This window comes from Lonchura striata, chromosome 1, assembly GCF_046129695.1.
Source record: "Lonchura striata isolate bLonStr1 chromosome 1, bLonStr1.mat, whole genome shotgun sequence".
NCBI classification, from domain to species: domain Eukaryota; kingdom Metazoa; phylum Chordata; class Aves; order Passeriformes; family Estrildidae; genus Lonchura; species Lonchura striata.
Window position 1 is genome coordinate 138800199 of NC_134603.1, and position 18421 is coordinate 138818619.

Sequence of the window (18421 nt, forward strand, 5' to 3'; positions counted from 1 at the left end):
CAGTGCATATTTTTTGTGCATATAGAATCATTACCTAAATAATTAAAGTTGTAAAAGAAAACACTAAAGAAAAACTTTGATGGTAAGATACTGGTATAGTATGAAAAGAAAGTAAAGATTTTAATTAGACAAGGTTGTAAACGTTTTGGTTATTTTATTTATATTTTTAAGGGAATATGTGAAACAAAACTCTACCCACTGTTGGTTTGGAAACTACCCCCTGCTACAACTTGAAACCCTCACTAAATTAGCTCAAATACCCTGAGGTAATTAGGGGAAGCAACAGCAAAACTTGTGTGAAGTCATGGAAAGCCTGCTACGCCTTGGTGACTGAGGGCAAGAGGAGGAAACTCATCCAGTTCATGCAGAGTTTAGCAAGCAGTTTGTCACTTCCCACAGGCAAAGAAACCTTTTCCATTCCACTCACTTGGACTGTATCAACATCTGTATTTAAGGATGAGATTCTTTGAGCACACCATGAATACTGTTTCTACTGATTTATGGGGAACAGTCACAGGGTAACATCCCAGATCAATGTTTTGACAATTAAACTGAGCAAAATTCAGTTTTACAGCATATTCTGGCTATGCCTGTGAGTACGGTTTGTTTCTAAAGAATGTGCTTTGAATAATGAAAACAAAGAAGTGTTTTTCTTTGCCAGGAGCATAATCACTTAACAGAAACAACATACCCATATTTGTACAGACTTATGTAAACAAATATGGCTCCATTGAGTTCCACAAAACTTACAGTAACTTACATTATCTAGGGATTGGACCATTTGTCTATACTTTTTCCCTTAAATTCTGTTCTCATAAATGAGGTTTAATGCTTTAAACATACATTAAACTTAGAAGTTAAACTATCCGCTTATAGACCTTAACTTAGAAAACTGGATTTTTGACATAAAGGAATTATATCAGTACTGGTAAACTAAGGAAGGTAAGGGCATGTGTTGGAGCACTGAAAGATGGCTGTGCTCATTAATCAGTAGTATGCTCTCTGATGTGGTTTTAGGCAATGCCAGCAATCAAACTACTCAGCAATGCTTGTACATGGTTTAAGGGATAGCACAAGGCAGGAACAGTTCCCAGTAGCATAGATCAGGCCATTGTGCTTTGAGAAAAGAGGAGTTCAGGTGGACAGATGTGTTATGCTGTGTCACCTTCTTTTAGGGCCAGGGTGTGGGCCTGGGTGCATTTTACTTTCTGGAGAGCCATTCTGTTCTGTTCTGTTGCCATATCTTAGTGCTTTAGAGCAGGCTTTTGAAGGTGCTTGGGTACCTTACAGGATGCACAAAAGCACTCATGTGGTTCTCTGTTCTTCTGGACTTGATCCAGAAGGGATGTGGGCTTTGCGTTGTTTAAATTTTGGGTGCCTTGACAGTAGGACTAGCACTGCAAAGTGCCCAGGCTCCCTGTGCTGAGCAGGGTAGAATGAAGCATCTTGGGATGAAATCAAAGCCAGCTGGCATACGGAGAGAGAACCCTCTAGAGCTTGTCCATAGGGATCATCTGTCAGTGCCCAGGCTGGAGGGCATGCTCCAGCACATAGGCACAGCAGCAGGTTACCTGTGTCCCCTCCCCATGAATCTTGCCCTTCACAAGCGAGGGGAACCTGTCTTTCTCACAACATGGTTTTCTCTGGCCAGAGTACTTTAACTGGGCTCTGGATTTTAAAAATGTAAGGCAGTAGAGAAAACTTCATCTTCCATATCCTAATGGTGATTATAAAACTGCAGGAGGAGACTGACATGTGACTTTTTGAGGCAAGACCTCAAAAACTGTGCTTTTGGAAGAATCACTGCTGCAGTTTACATGGTATCCCCATACTGTGTGCAGTGTCATGTATTATATATACATACTGAAACCATTATTTGGTTCAGCACTGAGGGAGATGGGCAGAATTGAGACAAGAGCTTGGACTCCATGTGCCTTTATGACAAAAGGGCCAGGTGCTTAGTCCTCTTCAAGGTGAGCTTTTTCTGGACAGGCAGGAGTAAAATTGCAGTCTGCTTGGTCAGAATTGGGGATTATTCAGTATTGGGTGTTGGTAGGATGGGTTTTCAGTATCCTAGCTGTGGGTTTTAGGCAGTATTTAGGCATTTCAGGATTCAGATCCTAAACTCTTTTATTGGATCTAATTCTCTCTGTTTCAGTTTCCTGTTTGCAGATGTAACTAGTGTTTTCTCATAGAGATGTTGTGGGGGTATCTATTTTAGAAAGTGTAAAACCTTGAAAGTGTTACAGATGAGTAGAATTATTTTAGAAGCTTGCCCTGGACAACCTGTATAATCTGGTTAAATATGTTAAGCATTATTGTTTTTGCAGCTCTTGTTGTTCATCGCTCACTTAAACAAACAGGCTTACCTAGACTACTACCCTTTTCCTGTATCCTCTTAGCTCTCATTTTTTCTGTTTGTTGTGCACTTGCTGCAGATTTTATATCATGAGCTGTCCCAAAGAACGGTAGGTTCATTGTTTGTGTGATGTCTAGTGGTCCTGATTCAGATCTGTATGAGATATTGCTGCTACTAAAAAAGTCTAATTTAGGTATGTCTGTACTTTATTATGCTTTGAACTTCTTAATGTTAGTGAAAGTTTGTTTGTTTGTTTCTGATTTGTCTAGCGTTACTACAAGAAAGCAGCTGCTTTTATGCTAAGAGCAATTGCTAAACATTCTCCACAACTAGCTCAGGCAATAGTTCAGAGTGGAGCACTGGGGATGCTGGTGATTTGCTTGGAAGATTTTGACCCTGGAGTCAAAGAAGGTGCATCTTGGGCATTTGGGTATATTGCACGACACAATCCAGGTAAAAGTTTCATGTGTGTTATCTTTTAGCTTAATGTCATGTGATAATAATAAATGGTGTTATTTTGGTAAATATAACAAGATGCTTTTTCTTCTCTACAGTTACAAAATTTTAAATTTGGGATAAAACCCCAGTGGAATGGTACAGTGTAACTGTACCATTCCAACAGTGCTGTACCTTTCTGTGGGAAACTGGCATACCTGACACCAGCAGTGCCCAGTTATGAGAGGTGCTTTAAGAAAAGATGTTTTGGGCCTGTGGTCAGAAGAAGACACTTTGCTTTATTCCTCTTCATGAAGAGATTTCGGAATCTTTATATATTGTGTAGGTGTTACTGCAGAACCAGGTTTCTTTTGCTTGACATTAGTTCTTCTTTGATATACATAATTGAGTGGAGAAGCCTAGGGAGAAGCAAGTTTCATTTATTTATTACAGTAGTGTTTGTAGGATAAGTAGGCCAAATTTATTGCATTATGTTATCATTAGCCAGTGGACCACACTACTCTCTGAGAGTCAGGAATAGATCCTAGGAATCCAATATTGAGCAGTTCACTGCTGTCTCACAGGCAGTTGTATAACTCACTGGTGGTGTCATGTTCCTATTTAAACACTGATCCACATGGTTGATAGTTCTTCTACCAGCTATTTATATAGTTGAAGTAAAAGTTTAGACTGTGAATGGAAGAACTGAGGGAAGAAGCTGCTAGCTGGAAGGGGTGGGAGAAATAGTGATTGTATTTTTCAAAGTTAAACTAAACTAACTATAACAACATTCATAACATTCATTCACAGTTTTATATTTGGTTTTGGCTCTAAAATGTACATAGACTGATTTTGAAAGTGTTTTTCTTTGTTTTTTAATCAATACAGAATGTTGGAGTGCAGAAGGCATGGGGTGTTCCCCCTTCCCAGTTAGCAGGTTAGCTTACTGGGACAGTCTCCAAAGTTGTTAGCACCTTTCTAACAGACTGCATTTTCTGGGGATCAAATTTATTCTTGGGACACCTCTCTGGTAATGATCTTTTATCATTTGGTCATCAGGATTGAATTCCACCCTTGATGGGAAATAATTGTTCCTTTCATCTGGAAGATATTTATTTAAATATCAAAAGCATTTATTTGTATAAATGTGTGCAGTGTGTGTGTGTCTGTGTTACTCTTAACGTAAACATTTCTGCAGTTTTGTTATGTCACTAAATCAATATTGACTCACTTCAATTGCCCTTCATGCTATTCACTGCATGAATGCTGATGGAGCTTTAGGGTGATCCAGTTCACTCTGTGACAGGGTTGTCTGCAGAGGTGCAGGTGATGTGGAGGTATTGAAGACAAAAAATTCCTTGTGCAAATTTTTATTCCGTGGCTATGAATAATTTATTTGCTGATGGTGAATGGGTGCATACCTTATGTCAATTTACAATGACAATAAGAACAGTGTCCTAAGAAATTAGGTTGAAATTGTGAGTGCTACCAAGCTGCAAGCATCAGGACATAGACAGATCATGAGATGTAATCAGTAAAAGAACCATGAATGCCAAGAAAAGCCCACTGAAAGAACCCTGAAACGATTTCCCAACTACAGCCAATTTAGGGGATTTACCTGCATCTACAACAGTCACAGGATGTCTGTAAAATGATTATTGAAAGTAAGGGAGTTATACTGAGAAAAGATCACTCTGTGCATCATACATTTCTTACACTGCTACAAGCATGACTTTGCAACATGATATTGCTGGAGATGGGATACAGAGACTTTCTCTTATCAGTAGCTGGTGTTTTCTGCTCAAGAAATTCTGGATTAGACTGACATGCTCCTGTTGGTGGTCATGATTTTCTGTTATTGACTGTCTGGACAGTCAATTATTATGGACATATAATGCAGCTTTAACTTTAAAAATAGACCTGGGTATGAAATGGTTTTCCCCAGCCGCAGAAGGTTTTTCAGTTTCAAAAGTTGTCATGTCACAGTTTTGAACTGGAGCAATAATAAGTCAAGAATTTGCTCTCTCCTGAAAAGATTGGGGATAGGGAGATTGGTTTGTCCCAGCAAGAAAAGTTCAATAATTAGGGCATGTCTCTGGGATTAAAGTCCTGATCTGTTTTAGGCAGGATGTGAACCTCTGTCTTAGTGAGTGCAGTCAAAGCCTCCCAGCATTCAGAGATAACTGTTTGCAATGGTGAGGGTCTCTCTGCTTTTAATCAGAAATTGCATCCATGACCCACTAAAGCTACTAAGAACTGCAGTGTATGTTCCCATTAAAATACTTCCATTTTGAGAAACTGAGGCTTCCCCCTGCCCCTCCCCCCCCCCCCTAGTGAAAACACACTCTGCTTAGCAAATTCTATACTGACTTCATATGAAAATATCTTAAAATGCAGTTCTTCTGGGAACAGATGTCTCCAGAAGGCCTGTGAGATTTTAGGTAAAGACAAATGTCTCATGAGGTTTCAAGATGCTAGAAATCTTGCCAGGTCAGATTCCAAAATTTAGAAACTGCTCTTGCAGTTCTGCTGTTTCTTTCCCTTTGAGCTGAATTTCAGATACTAATCTTACTCTAAAGTTTACAAATCAACGTGTTGTGATTTTGCCATTCATTATTTTTACTATTTGCATTTAAAAAGAAGTGTAAAGTATTTCAAATACCATAGATGCCATCAGGTCCATGAAAAATATTTTGTAACATTTTACTTACAGCATATTGAGTTAAAATGCAAAATTTGAAGTATGCAAATAAGTTGGCTTTCCATTTTCTTTTCTCTGTCTGCATTAAATGTGTAATTTATTAATTGTCTCATACCTGCTTCAGTATATTGTAAATTGGTAGGAAAACAAAAATAAACAACACTGTTGATACTGAAGCTTATTGCTATAAGCTGAATTTTGGTCATTTTCTGTCATACAGTGGACCATAGCTCAGCTTAGAAGGGATCTTGGTACATCTCTAGTCCAGCTTGCTGCTCAAAGCAGCATCCCCTACAAGAACTGGTTCATCAGCTCTTCAGTGATTTGAGTGACCTCCATCCTCCTGATGAAAGGTTTTCCCACTGGTTCCAGTGGAATCTTTAGCATTGTGGTTGTAGAGGCCTACATGAACCTCTGATTTTTAAGTGCAGCCTTTGGGCTACTTGTGGGAATTAGAGTCTTTCTATATGGCCATAACATTATGATACAGTCCTCAGAAAAATGCAGTATTGTTGGTTGTTTTGGTCAAAACCTGTTGTTTCCTGTGGATGCACCTGCTACCACAGCAAGGTCTGTTTGAGAGCCCTGGTCTGAACTGAAACTTGAATTTCCTTCCAACCAGGGGTTTTGCCGCTGCTCTTCTATGGGGATATTGTCAATATAGTATTGAGCTGATTTTCTTTCTCTAGGGACCATCTGGATAGTCACTGTCTCACCTTCATCTGTTTCCCCCTCATCTGGCTTTTATAATCCATGCTATTATTGTCAATGTGATAATATTAGTAATTTTTTTTAATGCCTTAAACTAGTTTAGAATAATCCTGTAAGACTTCCCAATGCTTTCAGTTGGTATATAGGTAGGATTTTGGCTCCACTTGGCTTTCCCCTCTTCCTGATCACATAAACTCATGATGAGTCTTCAACTTACTTTTAATTAATTTCTTCATCCCTGATGAGCACTTTTGTATTGAGACAAACCAGTGCAACTCTAGTACAACTTCTAGTGCTAGAACTGGTGGCATCTCAGGCTCCAAAATCTGTCTTTATTAGTCTTTCTTCTACATCCATTTGAGTCTTGTCAGCAGTATCTCCATTTGCTAAAATCTTCCTCGTGTAGATCTGGATGCAAACTGACCAAGATTTTGGTCAGTTTTGTGACATAGCTGTCTTGTGTCTGAACAAATGGAATCCAGTTTCCTACTTTTGCTCACATAGGGAGAAGTTCAACTTTATCATCATGTAGTTGGGCAGGTTTCTTGAGTTGCATCCCAATGGGAGTTTCCAGCCTGTGGTTTTCATAACCTTCTGTGGAATTAAATGAGGTTCATACATTAGCTTTTCTCTGCTGTTTTTCTCCTCTGCAGCTATAGGTCTTGTCTTTGCCCTTATTATGCAACCTTGACATAGTATTTGGAAGAGTATTTTTGTAATTTGTTTCAGTTATTTTAATTTTTTCTGACTGAATATTTGGTTTTAAATTTTTTTTATTGCCAAGTTTGTTTTCGTCTCTTAACTCCTTCTCAGTCTAAATTTTTTTCCCACATCTGTATGTGTTTCTAATTGGATGGCAAAGTTTCATGAATCCTTTGGTATATAATCTATATTAAAGATGTTCTACAAGTAGAAAGATTAATTGTGCCTTTTCTTGAGAAAAAAAAAGAATTATAATTTATAATAGAATCAATAATGCCTAGGATTGTAATTTTGGGCTGAATTTGAAGGGAAACAAGATGGGAGATACTTTATTTCCTTTCTTCCCTGTCTCAGCTCTTCTGTTTTTCTGACAGTCCATTTATGACTTGTCTATCTTGACACGTGGTCCAGCCCTCCATGTGGTAAGTTATTAGCCATGAACCTTATAAACACCACTGGAAGAAAAACCATTTAATTACCCATGACCAACAGTAACCATCAGTATTTAAATGATGTCAGACTTCTAGCAGCAAGAGCTGATTGAAATTGAATCAGATTTAGTTTGTTCTTTCAAAATAACTTTTACAGTTACTTTTGCACACCCGAGTGTAGCTGTGACCTGAAAGTATTGGTCTTTCTCTCCCTGCTTGAGCTTGCATGATTTTAGCTCCTAAGACATCAAAGAACCCATTCTTCTAGCAATGTGTCCCTCTTGACATCAGATTCTTGATTTTAGCATTTCCAAGCAGACTGTGGGCAGTGGAACTCTGGTTGGTCTGAAATTCTGAGGCACAATTGGAGGGGTCAGTAGATCACCACATATTCCACTTGGTCAATGTACAGTAGCAAAAAACAATCTGAAGAAACTGGCCATGGCTTTTTCCACAAAAAGCTGACTGTAACTTATACCACTTATATTGATTAGCTCCTTTTCAGATTTGTTTTTACATACATTTCAAGTACATTTTGCTTCATATTTTTAAAACTAGAGACACAGCATTTGAGTTTGTTGAAATCTTATTATTTGTGTATTTTGAGGGTGCATGCACTACATTTTCAGTCAAATATTTATTTGAAAAATTAACTTTGTAGAGTTAATTTTACAGATTCACAGAATGTTCTGAATTGGAAGGGACCCATAGGGATCATCAAGCCCAACTCTTAAGTAAATGGCCTGTACAGGGGTTGAACCCACAGTTTTGCCATTATTAGCACTATGCTCTAGCCAACTAAGCTAATTTCAGGGTATTGTATTAGTTTAAAAATTACTGCATTGTTTAATTTTTGATGTAATATTTATATTTTCTTTAAAATATTGTATCATAAAGTAACATACAGTGTAAATATTTGACTTATCACATGTATTACAGTGTGTGGCTATAACTCACTAATTGAAAACAAATCTGGTCTGGAACATTATTTGGATATTAACAACATAATGATGACATGACTTACAGATTTCATGAAAAACTATATTAGTCTATGTATATTTAATGAAGTATGCTGTATTTTTCTTAGTATGAAAATCTCTTTATGGATGGACTATAAATCAAAAGCTAAGTTAGAGTCTTGAAATACAACAGCCATATGTTGCCATGGTACTGTAAGTCAAGATAAATGCTAAAGATCATAATGGATATGCATAATAAGGTGTAGCAAAACTGAATGAAGAACCTAATAGATTATTGAATCCCCTATGGTTTATACCACTTTTTCAACACTATTTTAAAATAGCACAGCTTGGTTATAATATAAATTTTGCTTCTGATACCCAGTAATTCTCATTTTAGGACTGTGATTAATGCTGCATACACGGAGAGAGCTAATGAATTTCTAATAGTGTAATTTTTGTCCATGTCAGCTAATCACATGCTCAGATTTTTTTTTTTTTTTCATTTAAGGTGCAGTTAGTTAAGGATATTGTGCTAATCTCAGACACACAATATCGCTGATGATATTTCTCATTTGTCTAATTGTGTATGATAACATTTTCTTGTCATTAAAGTATAAATTCTGTCTCATCCCGTGTACGGTAGCAAAGACTAGTTTTGAACGCCAAGTTCCATTTTTGCCATCTTTTATGTATGTTTTTTGTATTTTTGTTTTTGGCATTTGATCTATGCTAATATCTGCTTATCATTTAAAGAGGGTAAAATGCTCTCTAATTGGCTGGTTGATAAAATTTTGGTACTTTGGCTTTCTGTGTTGTTGTTAGCCATGCATAAAATGCTTTCCTATTGATCAGTGTAGAATAGCCAGGGTTTAAACAGCTGACATCTGCTTACTTTAAAAAAAGAAAAAGAAAACAGAATAACAAACCATTTCAGCCTAATCTACCTCAAATGTGTGCATGTAAATGGGGGTCCATCTATTGACCTGCATTCTTTTCAGTTGTGGATTGGTCCACACGGTTTATGAAACCAGGAGGGCTGATTTGAAATGCAGATGTCGAGACAGTGAACTACACCCTCCCCTTTTTCCTTTGCTGTATCTGTCAGGGTGAAAAATGGCTTGCACAAGGGTCAGTCACCCATACTCACTTAATTACTTTCCTTGGACCTACAGAACTGTCACAAGCTGTGGTGGATGCAGGCGCTGTTCCTCTTTTAGTGCTCTGTATCCAGGAGCCAGAAATTGCTTTGAAAAGGATTGCTGCTTCAACTCTCAGTGATATTTCAAAGCATTCTCCAGAGTTAGCACAGACAGTAGTGGCTGCAGGAGCTATCGCTTACTTAGCTCAGATGATCCCGAACCCTGATGCTAAACTGAAGGTACATTTAATTTATTTTTTAATCTCCATGATACCAGTCATTACTTGAAATTGAATCAAAGACACGGATGTGCATATTTATTTAGAAGCTCTTGGTTTGGGTGTTAACAAAATGTAACTATGTAGTTAGTGACAAAGAGTTCTGCACGTGTTTACAAATTTAGATACTGGATATAAACTGCAGCTCTGTGAGGAGCAGCTAAACTAATATTTAAAGTGAAAAGTATGGGGTTTTTTTAGAAATATATAGTATATGAAGAATGCAACAGATACTTTGAATAGGTAGGATTTGCACATTTCAGCTACAAAAAAGGTTTTGCATACTAAAGATTATATGATAAGCCAGTTAATAGTGAACTTATTGTATTTTAGAATGTACTATCTGATGTGAATGGCTTTTGTCAAAGATTTAATCACTAGCATTTGATTGACAAAAAAATTTGTTTATTATAAATTTTCTGTCTTACTCTACCAAACAGAAAACAACATAAAAATGCCACAAAAACATCTTAAGATCTGACAGATCCAATTTATGTAAATAAAAATGCCTTCTAGAGATTTTAGTAAATTTTAAATTACAGCTTTAAATTATACATGTATATATATATTTAATACATACAAGCTTGAATGGGGTAAAACAAAAGAGAAACTTTTATTCAGGAACCAGTGAATGTTTTATGCCATTATTTTTGTGCATGAATTGACTCAATGAATTGTAAAATAGCTGTAATTGTTTTCCCTATCCTGCTTTGTTTTCCTTGATGCAATAGATTTTTGTGTGCAGGGGGAGTGTGTGTTGTGGGATGTTTGTATACTATTGATTTTACAACAATTTTTATTTACTAGCGTCAGGTGCTGTCAGCTCTAAGCCAAATAGCAAAGCATTCAGTGGATCTTGCAGAGTTGGTGGTTGAAGCAGAAATTTTCCCAGTTGTGCTCACATGCCTGAAGGACTCAGATGAATGTGTCAAGAAAAATGGTGCAACTTTAATTAGAGAGATAGCAAAGCATACGCCTGAGGTAAAACCTTGAAAATGCAAATACAAGGTCATATCATTAGATTTTACACTTTAAATAAAATACAGGATTATTCTGTCATTTGCTTTTCGAAAGGGAGGGCAAATGGCTGTTTGGCATGTTCATTGGAAAATATGGAAATGCTGATATTATGAGATGTGTATTGAATATGAATTGGGTTAGGAAACTGGGAATCATAAAATGTATACCTAGCTACTTCATTCTATGAGATATCAGCACAGAGAGGGAGTTCTTGGCTGACAATACTGTCAGTCCTAGATATTAAAAATATTATGAGAAAAGCCTCACAGAAGTCATGATACGAGCTACTAAATTGCAAGATCATCCTTTAACAATAATAGATGTGTGTGTCTTCTTAAAAATCTTCAGGGGTGCTGGGATCACATTTTAATTATTTTTCCAATGACAGCGAAGGTCAAAAATTCTCTTATTTATTATTAACCTGATGGTAACTGAAGTTTGTAATTTGAGTTTGAGCATTTACAGTGTTTTTGCCCATAAGAAGGTGGGGATGTTTGGCAATGTCAATACAAAATAAATAGGAAAACCATATAATTATAACTATGGTAATCTGCCAGACCACAGAGATAATTAAAAGGCTCTAAATATGACTTTGGAATGAAATATAGGTCATGTATTTGTGGAACACACTAATGCTGAGCATAGTAATTTCAAAATCATGATGCTAACTTAACAACTGAGAAGTGTTTAAACATGAATATTGTGCAGTTTCTTCAGCTTGCCAGTCTTTAAACTGGTGATAAAAGTTTACAGTCTTGGCACATTTCCTGCTTTCTTTCTGTATCTCATGGGCAATGCAACTTCACTTCCTCAAAAAAGTAAAGAAATTATCATCATCAAAAGGGGGCCCTAGAGTCAGAAGCCAGAGACCAAACTCAGGATTGCAGGTGAAGTCAGAAGAGCTTCTGGCACCACCAGATCCTCCACACAAGAGGAGCTGGCCATGCTAGCAGCTCTCCAAAGGAGCACTAGGAAGCATCTTGGTGACTCCCAATGGGAAGTCACAATCTGTGTCTGACTTAGAGTGACAGAGATGACTGTCCAGCTCTGGGAACTCTATTCAAGCAATGCATGTTGCAGTAGAGACAGGGTGATAATTGATATTTCTAGAGGATTTGGCTGTGTCATTTGAGACTCATGGCTTTTGGATCTCAACTCTCTAGCTGCCTATGCAGTAAAATTAATGTGAGGTCAGCAGCAGAGGGACTTGGAGCAAGGGCTGAGGGACACGGCAGGAGCTCTGCACATCCAGGTGCACATGGCTGTGTCCAGATGTAGGACTTGGTTGCCACTGGCTGTAATTCACAATCATGTGAACAGATTTTCCTAAGTATTAACTGAAAGCTTTATCTGGCTGTTTCATGAAGAAAACAATCCCCTTTTAAAGGCTCTAAGACAAAGGTGGATTTCATATTTATAGAAATCAACTGGATTGGGAATTCATGTGCCTCAGTTTTGTTAATTTAATTTTAACTTTTAAGAACACATTCCTTTTGCTTTGGAATCTGTAGGGAGAATGGGATATACCTAAAAATGTGGAAGAAAATAATAATTATAATATGAAATAATTTTGATTTCTATGCATTATTAATATCATACATATTCTGCTGCTGCATCTCAAATGATGTGACAAGTTTTCTTTTGGTAGAAACCCATGTTGCATTAGCTTGATTTTAATTTATAAGCAAGGCTATGTAATTTGGCATTCTGGGGCAGACTCCATTACCCATCAAGTGTGTTCCCTGGACACTTCCCTCAGAGAATGCTAACATGGCAGAATGTTGCAGCCAAGTAGGTTTTGTACATCCAGAACAGTTGTCCTTGCCTTCAAGCCTCGGCGTGAGGATCCACAAAGGATTTGATGCCACAGAGGTAATTTAGAATGCAGGGGAGAGGAGGAATGGGCCTTTGCCTCTGTCACTGCACAGAACATAGGATGTTAGTTTGGGAATGAGAGGCCACTAGGATGAAACAGTATCTGGCTCATTAGGTGCATCTTCAAGATCAGTCATGTGATAAGCTGTCATTTGCACATTTCTTTGATATGTGATGATGGAGTTGAGAATAAGCCATTCCATGCTATACAGCATCAAGGATTCAGAACTCTGATTTCCTTGCAGTTAAGTCAATCAAAAACACAGTAGCAAATTTGCCTCGTTCCTCAAAACTTGATGCTGTGCTTAGTTCCCAACATTCTGTATGATACATCACTCCCATTCCAGCTTTATTTTGTAAAACAGGACCGACACATTAAAAGGCTTCTCTAATGTGGTTCTTTCTGCCTGTTGAAACTTCAGAGTATCTAATATCTTCTGTTTATTTTTTCAGCTTTCACAGCTTGTAGTAAATTCAGGCGGAGTTGCTGCTGTGATTGATTGTATTGGCAGCTGCAGAGGGACTGTCAGACTGCCTGGCATCATGACACTTGGTTATGTGGCAGCTCATTCAGAGAACCTGTCAATGGCAGTGATTGTCTCCAAGGTTAGCTATCACTTTGTTGCCTTCCTGTAGCTCTTCAGCAGTATTCTTTGGTACAGATACAAATTAACATAGGCATTGTATGTATTTTGTGACAGGATTATATACTTGCTCTCCATGAATGCACTTTCTCCTAGTATTGCTGCTTTCTATGACTGAAATTCTGTGGCAGCCTGATAAAAGGGTGTCTTTATGGTGTTAAACCTTTTACAAAACATCGTGGATGCGTGACTTTTCCGTGTTGCAATTGCATGGGTACAGAAAATAAGTCACTGAATTTCTGTAGTCTGCTTCCTCTTAAAATGTGTATTTGGGGCTGCATCGAAAGCTTCTTTGGAACAACTGTGTTTAATGGCATTTTCTTCATTGTACAAGCCTGGCTCTGCTAGTACTGCTGGAGTATCTCGTAACAGCGATCTTCAGACTTGAAAAGAGCTCAGTTTCTTATGTAATATGGCTTGATTCAGTTATGCAAGTGACATTTCAAATTAGTAAAGTTATACATTTTCAGGTTTAAATAAATTCTGCTGGGCAATGATATAGAAGAGGGAGAATTTGCAATGTTCACAATAGGTGAAATTAGTGTCTGGCTTAGTAGTCTGATATAAATAATGCCAGTTAATGACAGAAAGAAGGAAACAGTTTCATTAACATTTTTGACCCATTTTCACACTATGGCAGTCATTTAAAACAAAACAATATAAATAAAGGAACAGAAATGTCTTCTAGTAGAAATGCAAGTTGAAAAATGGAAGTTGCTACAACATAATATAGTATGTAGGGCAAGTAGGAATGATCAAAAAATGCTCTTCTGTATTTTGAAACTAAAGAAATAGATGCTTTTTTCTTGCCACCTCTGGAGGCCCTTCTTCTCTGGATGTGTCTCTCTTTCCACTTTTAGGAATGCCTAGAGCAAATATGCTCCTGCTTTTGAGTGCTTGACATTAAGTGGGATGAAACCAGGATTAAGTTCTGGAGGAAGCCCCTAAGTTAGAATTTTGAAGAATAATAATGATTCCTCTCATAACTGAATGGAACTGCTGTGAGAGCTGTTGTAGGCATCTGGGCAAACTTTGATGAACTGAAATATGTTAATGAATGATCTACAAAAGAAATAATAATAAACACAAAACCCATTTAAAAAAACCAAACAAAACAACAAACCTGCTTCAGAGGAAATTAAGCTTGTGGAGGGGTACATAGTGCTGAGGACGGGCTTTGGTAAACTGGAACCATTTGAAAGAAATGCACTGTGGCATAACCATATGCAGTTAGACACTGATGATATTATGATGTAAAGTGATAGTTCCATTCCATGGTACTCTAACCTGGAAAGGATGGATTTCTAACAATGATTCTTGGGATCATCCTGGACAAACACTTCACTGTGGTCTTCTGCTGTAATGCAGTGGCAAAGCCACCCACAATTTAGTCCTTTGTGGTATGAAAGAGTAGAAGATGAAGCATTATTGGAAAAGAAAAGTTTATCTATTTGTTTTAGTAATATGTATAGTTCCACTGTCTGTATTTGAAAAGTATACTGGGGGAAAACCCAAAACAGCAAAGCAGAAAACTGTGCAGAAAAGAGTAAAGAAGGATTCATGGGATGGAGAAAAAGGTTTTTTGGATAGAGGTTTAGTAGCCTTGCCTTACCTAAAGTAGCATGGAATGTTTCCTGTTGGAGTGTTTTGGCATAAAGTACCAGCTACTAAGTAGTTCTGGAGAAAGTATAAAGACTGTCTGAACTGGAGCAGCTTTAGTAAGAGCTGGATATGGGACTTCCATCTCTTGATGTCTACAAATCAGGAGTGGAAACCCTTCTTGAAGTGATTGGGTGAGTCAAACATGAACTGCTGGACTCAAAAAGAGGTTGATAAGTTGAAATTTAGTCCTGTGGATAATAAAAAAAAGAAAGACTCAGTGATTGAGCACTTCTGATCTTAAACTGATATCATAGATTCATAAGCACTCAGATTTTTATTTTCAGTTTGAGAAATTTGCATGTTTGTTCAAGCCGCTTTCTGACTTAGAACATTGAATCTGTTTCTTGTTAACTATATTTATTAAGATTTATTAAAACTTCTTGCTAATCAGGATGCTGTAAATGTATGACACCATTAGCATGCATCCTCTTACAGTTTTTTTTAGGAGAGTGTAAATAGAGAAACATTTTCTAACTATCTGTATCTGTTTCGCATTGTCGTTCCCTGGTCTACATTTGTAAAGGTTGTGCTTTTGATTAATGCTACAGGGAATACCACCACTGTGTGTCTGCTTGATAGAAGAACATGAAGATCATATTAAGGCAGCAGCTGCTTGGGCCTTGGGACAGATTGGAAGACACACTGCTGAGCATGCACGTCATGTTGCAGTAGCAAACGTGCTGCCCACACTGCTTGATATCTTTGTGGACACAGGCAGCTCAGAAGATCTTAAAGTGAAAGCAAGTAGATTTGTAGTATTTGCAGTGTGGTATATTAATTGTAATCAAGATATTTAAGTGCTTAAAAACTACTAAATTATATGTGTTTTAATTGATGCTCATTGAGTCGCAGCTTTCCTGAGTGCAGTGTCTGAAGGCTGTGTCACTTATTAGGGGACTGGCTGGTCCTAATGCATGTGCATATGGTATATACCAAATCATATGCTACAGCCACCACAGCAAATCCCTTATTTTTTTCCCATTTTAGATCAGAGTTGCATAGATCCATATTGCTGTAATTTCTTGTGACTCATTTCTAATTATCTGCTTCTTTTTTTGCAAGTATAAGCTCTTGTAGAAAACATTACAGTCCTTGTAATAATTTTGCCTACACTTTTATTATTACAATAAAACTGTAACAGCTAATCAAGGTTCTGCTCTTTAAAACATGCAACTGCCCATATTTAGGGCCTTTCCTTGTGTGGGAGCCCATAGAGTTGCAGTTTAGTAAAGTGTACTTCTGAGCAACAGTAAGAGTGTTAAAGGACAGGATAGGATCTCCCATGTTGCACTGTGCTTCTGCACATTCCATGTACTTTTTATATAGTAATTTCCAGTAGTCCCAAAAGTATTGAAGCCAAATTAGCTGTACCTGTAATCCTGACCAAGAAGGTCACTACTGCTTATATCAGTCAACATTGAGTTTGTTTTCAGAAATATGCACCAATGCACAATTGTTTCACTCTCTCTTTTCCCCCCTGCCTGGACAGTACTGCACTTTGCTATCCCAGACCAGCAGCCTCTCCTAGTAAGCCACTTCTAAAATACAATCTTGTAAAATATGTTTTGATTTAACTTTCTTATTATATTAGAGTACTTCAATTTACCTAAAGGGTCTACTCCAGCTTTCATTATAGTCAAAGGAAAATTGCCATTGCTTTGACTGTAGATAACATAATAATAATATGATGCGCTGTAGGTTTTGAGGTTTAATAAATCTAAGTAGAGAATTGATTCTTCATTAAATGACCTGATAGATATCATAGTTTCTATTCAGAAATTGCTCATTGAAAATTCTGATCAATTTGCTTTTTTGATCAGACTTCAGTGATATATATGAATTCTCATTGTTTTTGTTGATATCTTACTACAGAAAGTTTATTTTGCATTTCAATAGGCTAAGAAAGCCTTAAAGAACATTCTTCAGAAATGTACGTATCTTCCAGCACTTGAACCACTGCTTCATGAGGCCCCTCCCAGTATCATGAAGTATATTATCGGGCAGTATAGTAAGGTAAGAAAAGGCTCTTCTTGGTGAGTAATATGCTAATTGCTAATTGCTTCCCATTTAGGCACTCTAAAGGTGTTGTTGTTTTCTCAAGATCCTCAAGCATCCCCTTCCAAAACAGTTTGGATCCTGTTCTTTTGTCTTATACAGCTGGATTTGGAATCTGCCATAATTCATCCTAAGACTGGGAAAACAGTTTCTTATAAGCAAGGTGTTTTTTTCTTCCTTGCCTCTTGAGATTAAGTGGAATATTAACTCATGTGCAAATATTTTCGCTGAGCCAATGTATCGCATAAATCCCAGTCACATCTGTTTTAGATAAACTACAAGCTATCTGTACAGCAGTGACTTAAGTCAGATATTTTACAATAATATAGACTTCACTCCTTTTACCCTGATTAATTTTCAGTCACAAATAAGTGTGAAAATTCCAAATCTTTTTTCATCCCCCTCAAAATTTAGCAAGTTAATTGTTAAATACATTGTTGATTTGAATGCAGCATGTAAAAGTGATACAATTTATTAAAAATATTGAAAATTTGTAAGTAATTGCTAACTAACTGGGAGACTTGCAGTGTCTGACATGTTCAGCTCGTGTTGGGAATCCTGTTCAACTATAGGCTGTGTTTTGTGCTATACTCTGCAGTGTAACCTGTTAGCAGGGTATACCAAGCTCTGTTGGTGAGATGTTCTTTCTGGAGATGGCCAAGTAAAACACTCAGTTCTGATTATGACAGACCTGGAAGCACTGCTGTTGGTAGTGCAGATCCTGATTACATTGCCACAGTTTCATTTGTCCTGTCTTCTTGGTAAGGCTGTTCAAAGACTGAAGATCTGCACAGAATCCAGTCCCTTTTGCTTCTTCGTTCTGACTGGAGCTCTTAATCAGCCAAGTGCATAGCAATTGGTTATCCAGTGTACATTTGAATGTTGCTTGCTATTGAAATGGTTTTGTGCCCTTCATATCAGCTGATACTTTGTTTCATTTTTCTCCTTTGCCTATATGGTATTAAACTATACTTGTCTGGCATTTGTTCTTCTGAAGTATACTCTTAATTTTAAGTTCTCTGTAGTAAAAGCATTTTTCTCTGCTGTACCATACCTTGGGAATTTCCTATTCTTAGAGCTGTGGTATGTTACTTCTGTGGGCTTATTTATGGCACAGTAAAAGCCTGATTTCCAAGCTGTGCTTCAAAACGGGGTGCTGTTTATTTTTCATGCTGGACTGTGCATTTTCGCATTAACATTTTCAGAGTTTGTGCAGTTCTGTGCTGTCTCAGGTTGGATTGGGGGAAGAAACTGTGTCTTAGAGGTGCTCTCTCTCTTTAGGGCCCCTTCCCAGAAAGTGTTTTGCTGTCTTATCCAGCCTGGAAGTCACAGTGTGGAGGAGGAAGGCAGGGAAAGGGCCATATCCTGTCTCCTTGCTAGTTCCTCCTTGGCAGTTCTTGTGGTGGGAGATATGTGAAAACAGACGTCTGTTCAGTTCCCACAATGAA

At 37.5% G+C, this 18421-nt stretch overlaps 1 protein-coding gene across 1 annotated transcript in view; it reads left to right on the forward strand.

The window, feature by feature from the left end:
* SPAG6 (sperm associated antigen 6) overlaps positions 1-18421 on the forward strand; it is a 33893-nt gene that overhangs the window by 11705 nt on the left and 3767 nt on the right. The window contains exons 4-9 of the mRNA XM_021530383.3: positions 2629-2812; positions 9474-9679; positions 10525-10698; positions 13066-13218; positions 15467-15658; positions 16815-16931. Of these exons, the coding sequence (XP_021386058.2) occupies positions 2629-2812; positions 9474-9679; positions 10525-10698; positions 13066-13218; positions 15467-15658; positions 16815-16931 (1026 nt within the window). The remainder of the gene's footprint in view (positions 1-2628; positions 2813-9473; positions 9680-10524; positions 10699-13065; positions 13219-15466; positions 15659-16814; positions 16932-18421) is intronic.